Source organism: Triticum dicoccoides, chromosome 5A, assembly GCF_002162155.2.
Source record: "Triticum dicoccoides isolate Atlit2015 ecotype Zavitan chromosome 5A, WEW_v2.0, whole genome shotgun sequence".
Classification (NCBI taxonomy): Eukaryota; Viridiplantae; Streptophyta; class Magnoliopsida; order Poales; family Poaceae; genus Triticum; species Triticum dicoccoides.
The window spans coordinates 595,500,056-595,506,464 of NC_041388.1; the positions used below are offsets into that span (position 1 = coordinate 595,500,056).

General features: G+C 48.1%; 1 protein-coding gene across 1 annotated transcript; it reads right to left on the bottom strand.

Moving 5' to 3' along the window:
* Nucleotides 1-3,209: 3,209 nt before the first annotated feature.
* LOC119303171 (clumping factor B-like) lies at nucleotides 3,210-6,318 on the bottom strand. Its single transcript, XM_037580263.1, has 4 exons — nucleotides 4,801-6,318; nucleotides 4,436-4,558; nucleotides 4,168-4,299; nucleotides 3,210-3,730 (listed from the first exon to the last, which is right to left on the bottom strand). Exons 1-4 carry the CDS (start codon nucleotides 6,169-6,171, stop codon nucleotides 3,596-3,598), a joined length of 1,761 nt encoding a protein of 586 aa, XP_037436160.1. The 5' UTR covers nucleotides 6,172-6,318; the 3' UTR covers nucleotides 3,210-3,595.
* Nucleotides 6,319-6,409: the final 91 nt, after the last annotated feature.

The following is a 6,409-nucleotide window of genomic DNA, read 5'->3' on the forward strand; positions in this document are numbered from 1 at the left end:
TAAGCCTTTATATACGGAGGCAGGGGCACCCCCTAGAGACATAAGTTGATCCACCTGATCATATTCTTAGCCGTGTGCGGTGCCCCCTTCCACCATAGTCCTCGATAATATTGTAGCGGTGCTTAGGCGAAGCCCTGCGATAGTAGTACATCAAGATCGTCACCACGCCGTTGCACTGACGGAAGTCTTCCCCGAAACTTTGCTGGATCGGAGTCCGAGGATCGTCATCGAGCTGAACGTGTGCTAGAACTCGGAGGTGCCGTAGTTTCGGTGCTTGATCGATCGGGCCGTGAAGACATACGACTACATAAACCAAGTTAACGCTTCCGTTGTCGATCTACAAGGGTACGTAGATCACACTCTCCCCTCTCGTTGCTATGCATCACCATGATCTTGCGTGTGCGTAGGAATTTTTTTGAAATTACTACGTTCCCCAACAGTACGATAGCACCACCTATCGGAACCACGCCAAAAATCTCCGTGTCTACATTGCGTTTGCTCCCTCCAAACTCCTCCCTTTACCTTCATATGCAAATGTTTCACATTCCGCTACTATACTCTTAGACTTGCATGTGTAGGTTTATTGCTTGACTTGTACTAAGTTGCTAAAATCTGCCAAGACTTAAAATTGGGAAAAGGCTAGATCTTTATTTGGTCAAGTAGTCTAATCACCCCCCTCCCTCTAGACATACTTTCGGTCCTACAAGACCACCACATGGCAGTGCACCCGCTATACCGACGGAAATGTTTAGGTGCCTTCTCGTCCCCATGGCCTCACTCGCCAAAATGGAGGCCATATCCGCCTCAATAGTTCACGGCCAAAACGAGGAGGCGCCACGTGCTCGCCACGTGAGGCTGCGGAGGCGCCTTTGACAGCCCACGAGGCGGAGCTAACGAAATTGCACGCCGGCATGGGCGGGGAGGCGGAATCCCTCCGTGCCGGCATAGTCAAGAAGCAGCGAAGAAGGGCAGTCAAGGCAATGTCAAAGGAGCAAAGCATGGCGGTCCATGCCATGACCGGACTGCCTCCCAGAAGGACGAGGACGGCGATGGATTAGACAGTTTCAGCAGTGAGCAGCTCCGTCTCGATCCGTTTTGTGCCTTCGACCGCTACTGCCGCAAGGAAGACAGCAAGGGCAAGGGCGGCCGACCGCTACTGCCACAAGGAAGACGGAAAGGGCAAGGGCAAAGGGCGGCCGTGGATAAACTTCTTCCTTTGTCATTTCATTCATAGTTAGTAGAGCATGTCAATTTTTGGTAGTCCGATGACATGGGTTCAACTACGTATATTTTCTTTTAGTTCTTCAACTACATATATTTAATGTTGCAAAAGACTAGTAGATATTTGAGGATTTGGTTTGATGAATTCAGTTGTGGAGACGCAATTTTAATGCATGCCCGCTCACTGCTCACTGCCACAGACACATCCAGCCGTGTCCGCAGACATATAGGGTGTGTTTGCTTGCAGTAGTGAACAGTAGTTGCACTGCATAGACTCTCAACCCAGCCTGGCTCTGGAACAATAGCCTCATATGCGACATCTGCAAGTTGTTTGGTTGCCTACATATGAACTTCCTGCATTAGGGGATCAACTTTGGCACGTTGTTTGGCTGCCTGCATTGTCTTGGCGCATACAACTACACGCTGTTTGGTTGCTCGCATGGGGTATGATTAAGAGCTAGCACTTGCACTTAGCACACGGTTAAGAGCTAGCAGAGGAAGGGGGAGAAGAAATGCAGTGTGCGCCAGACCATGGCGATTGCGGTGGATAGTGGACGTGGCGTCGTGTCCGGCATGACGAGTATGGAGTTGTGGACGAGCGACCCCGTCGGCGGCACGACGAGTGACACTGTCGGCGAACTAGTTGCGGTGCTCGCGCAAAGACAGTCGACAGAGTAGGAGAATGCAGTGCTCGCGACATGGTATCGTCAATGCAGTGGACGAGAGAGGAGGCCGAGAAGATCGACACCGAAAACGACTCCAGTGTGGTAGGGCGAGAGAGAGGGGGCCAAGATGATCGACGTCGACGGCGCGGTGAACTGCAGTGTGCACGGAGGCATAGGACACAAGAAAGCAGTGTGCGTGCCATTCCAGCGTCAGTGCAGTAGGAGGAGGACAGAGAGTAGGCCGGGATGGGTGACGCCAGAAACGACTCTAGTGCAGTAGGACGTGGGCAAGGAGATCAAGGGGAAGGGCTTCGGCGTCGAGAGGAACGAATAGGAGGGCTTTGAGCAAAGGACAGAGGAACTCGACATGGCGGCGTCAGGGCAGTAGACTGCTGTTCAAAAAGAGTACGATCGTCCAAACCGAAAACTTACAACACGAATGTTGTAAGGAACTGCGAGATTAGGCTGTTGGTTAAAGAAAATTTCAAATGATAGATCGTGCACGACGAATCTGACAAAATTCGTCCAGAATAGCTCCAAACGGGAAGACGAAATTAAGAACTTACGACCGAGGAAACTACAAACCGATCGGCTGAATGGAACCGTAGCATCGAGATGCATCTTTTTTCGTGTAGAGCTTACCTCGAACCGAAGTACCGTTGTGTAGATCAGAGGAAGGAGATTAGATAGGAGCTTACTCGAGGTTGAAGAAGACACTCCCATTCGAGCGTTCCCAGCGAATTAGGCACTGGGCTGCTTTAAGAAGCGTACGATGTGCAAGCGCCCGCTCGCTTGCACTCGGTGGCTCATGAGAAACTGCGAATCAAGCGTTTCCAGCGAGTCAGGCTCTAGACTGCTTTAAAAAGCGTATGATGCAGGTCCAATAGTGAAATCAGGCAACCAAACAGGCCTCTTGCTTTCTGCGCGGGCCTGGTTGGGCTTTATACGGGCAACCAAACACGTCCATAGAGGACCTGATCATGACTCCGGTTGCAGATATGCTCTCAGATGTGCGGACTTACCATGGCGAACAGAAATCAGAGAGAATGGCTCCAGCATGTTCCTGACGTCTGTCACCACGGCGCCCGCAGCCGATTGTCTCCCAATTGATCCGTTGCACCGGAGAGGGCCGGTCAGAATCAAAAATCACCAGGCAAAGCCTTCATCATGCAAGGGAAACGGCACCACGAAGCGCCCATGCTTTCATAAGTTCAGGCATTGCACTGCCAAGTGGGAACTGCCTGCATGCAACCCAGCGGGCGATAAACAAATCCAGACCCTCGGTGTCTTCCTCATCTTTCCCATCGTTCAGATCTTCTCTTGTTTCGACATTCAAGAAAAAATATCATTTTTCACTTATATTACAGGTATAGTTGACTGCTCAAAAAAATGCAGGGAAACAAATCGTACAACCAGCAGCCCTTCGTTTCTCATGGGAAAAAAAGTGATAGTGCTGGGTCATCAGTGAAAACGACCCTTCTGCCTGCCACCTCTAAATATTTCCCCAGAATTAAACTTAGAATAACATTAAGCTAAGCAGAGCACATGCCACTGAAAAGAACTCAAATGATGGATGAGCAATGCTCCGCGCTAATCCTAAGGATTACACTGTCTTACGTTCAGCGTCAATCAATTTCACAGCTTGACCTGCTGACAAGATTTCAGCCTATCAAAAAGTTAACCTTCCTATATGACTGGTAGCAGGGAAGCTATATCCTGAGCTTCTCCTTAAAGCGCGAGATGAACTTGAACGTCTCCTCTGCTTTGACCTGCTCATAAATATCGTTTCTCGATACTCTGTCCGGATGGAACTTCAGGAGGGCTTGCTTATAAGCAGCTTTAACCTGAAAGAATAAGCATGATATCAGAAATCAGACATGAGGAGATGGATCATCTTTATTTATATATGGTCTTTGAACAAAAATTATATTTTTCCGGTGCTTGCATTCAGGACTCTGGGTACATTCGTATCATAACATTTGCTTATGAAATTCAGGTGGTTATCCAAACATGCTACGCTACATTTAGATGCTGACTGTTAAAAATATTTTGTTCTTAAGCTATAGCCAAGAGTCATTGGTATCGGTAGTACTTTTTATATCATAGAAATAAACATAACCAATACAGCAATCAGAATATTACTACCTTTGTGAAGAAATAAGTACTGATCTAAACGCTCTTATATTTCTTTAGAGGGAGTACATAGCAGAGATAAGAGCAAATAATCTATCATCATTTCGAAGCTCAAGACAGGTTGTGTGTATCAGTAATGTTGACATACCTCGCCCCCTTCAACAGGAATGCCCAATGCACGCAATATTGAAGCCATATCAGTGTATCTCCTTCCAATAATTTCAAGCTCCAATCTTACCGCCCCTCGACACTGCTCCTTCAGCTGTATAGTTTCTTCACTCTTTTCAAGAAAATAAAGGGAATAGTAAGTACCACACAAGATCACCCATAGAAAAAAGACAATGACCTAGATACTACAAGGATGGCAGAGAATCATGCACGAATCAGCTAGGCGTTGTATAAGTTAGAACAGAGACCTTTCTTTGTGTTTCACGGACTTCTTCCAGTCTTTGCTTTTGTCTCTTCTCCATGTCGAGCAGTCGCAAAGCTTCAGCCTTTTTTCTCTTCCGTAGCCTCTTCGCCTCCTTTGCCTCCTCAGCCTGTGATATTTTTTTTGAAAACAAAATAAAATCATGAATCATGTGCCAGTGTGAGATTTTGAATTCTGATAATATAATTAAAGAAAAAAATCCTCAACAGTAGTCATGCCAAAGACATAATCATATAAGCCTGCTGCTCCTTAAAATTAACAGACTTAATATACACTTATCAGCTTTACCTGTATTGCTGTTGCTGTGTAGTTCTAGTTCAAGACAAATTATAAGCAGGCAAATTACTATACCTGTATTGCTAACTGACGCTGTCTGGATGCCCACTCCTCCTCTTGTGCCCTTTTGTACTCATCGGATTCTTTGTGCTTTTCACGGCCGCCAATTATCATAGAAGATTGTCCTAACTTTTCAGGATCTTCAACCAAATCCTTCTGAGGCAAGGAGCAAGTCCCCGATGCTTCATTTGTGGGAGCATTATTATTTAAGTATTCTCCAGATTGTCTCAAGCCACCAAGCCTGCTAGTAAAAACTGGATCTTCTGTCAGTTGATCCACATAAGAATCATCATCTGGTGCAAAGCACATCTTTTTCTTCTGTTTGGCAGCTTCATTGTGGGCAGTCCGTCCATCCTTTGCTAAAGATGTGCCTTCAGGTATTTTTTCATCCATCCTTTCAGGAGTGCTGACAAATATAGGACTATCATCTTTACAATCAGCTGAGTACGCAGCAAAAACCCTATTTGCAGAGACAAAGCTATAGCTTGTGTGCCCTTCGGGTTTCATGGTTTCATCTAGGTGAGGATGGTGACTTCTTTCTGGAGGAACAGGAGCCTCGTGAGCCATATCAGGATCTAAATTGTGAACAGGATTGTGGTCTTCAGTTTCTTTTCCATGGGAATCATTGTCCATCGGACCTTCCTGGGCATCAGGCGCTGAAGAAGGGCCAGTGCCATGTTTTGCACCATTTGTACTACTTTGCCCAGCTTCACTAAAATATTTGAAGATGTCATTATCTAGAGGGCACACTGGAGTGAAGAGGTTCTCTGGAGTTTCATCATAGTGTGTACTTGACTCGGCACTTGATGCAGAAGTAGTAGCCCTGCCATCTTTTCGATGTGGGGGGTGATGAAGTGTTGTTCTTCTTGAAGCAGCCTTCTCCCAAACCTTACGAGCAGTCCCAGTGTCACCCAGAATCTCACAATCCGAGCTGCCATCGCCGTCTGAGTCTGAGTCCGGTCCTTCAGACAGATCACTGTCCTCACTGTCAGAAACATAATCCAGCCCATATCTGTTTCTAGGAGAGGCACGCACAGGGGTGGTTGTCGCCGCTGGAGAGCCGGCGCCTGCCATGCTGGGGCCAGCCCGACCACCATCGTCCTCATCATCCTCATCATCATCATCTATGTTGATCACATTGCTACAAGAGCTGTTCCCTTTCTTGCTAATGCACGCAGCCATCACACGGGCTATCTCCACATCATCATCATCATCATCAATAATGAAAACCTCAGATTCGGCAGCGGCAACATCGTCTGCGCCGACATCGTCGTCATCCTCGTCGATAACAACCACTGGCGGGGGATGCGGCGTGGGCGGCGGCACAGGCTGCGGCCGGGAGTTGAACCTCCCCGTTGCCGGCACAGCGGGATCCCTCCACGACATCGAGCCCCAAGACGACGGGCGCGACCGGCAGCCACAAAGGAGGCGGGCGCTAGGGCATCGGGAGCCGAGGCTCGCGCTGGCGCACCCTTGGCCTCCTTCCTCCCTAGGGTTTGACGGCGATCCTGCGGAGAAACAAAGGCGGGGAGAGAGATGCCGTCACGCGGGATCGCCAGAATGCGGAAATAACAAACCCTAATTTTCTACCGGCGCTGCAAAAGGAAAGGGGCCAATCGAGGAA

What these genes read in the sequence shown, in the direction of transcription:
- LOC119303171 (XM_037580263.1), bottom strand. Translation starts at nt 6,171, where the DNA reads ATGTCGTGGAGGGATCCCGCTGTGCCGGCAACGGGGAGGTTCAACTCC. An exon ending in AGCGTCAGTTAGCAATACAG is followed by an intron (nt 4,559 to 4,800) that starts GTATAGTAATTT and finishes AAAATATCACAG; the next exon opens with GCTGAGGAGGCAAAGGAGGC. An exon ending in TTCCTGTTGAAGGGGGCGAG is followed by an intron (nt 3,731 to 4,167) that starts GTATGTCAACAT and finishes TTATTCTTTCAG; the next exon opens with GTTAAAGCTGCTTATAAGCA.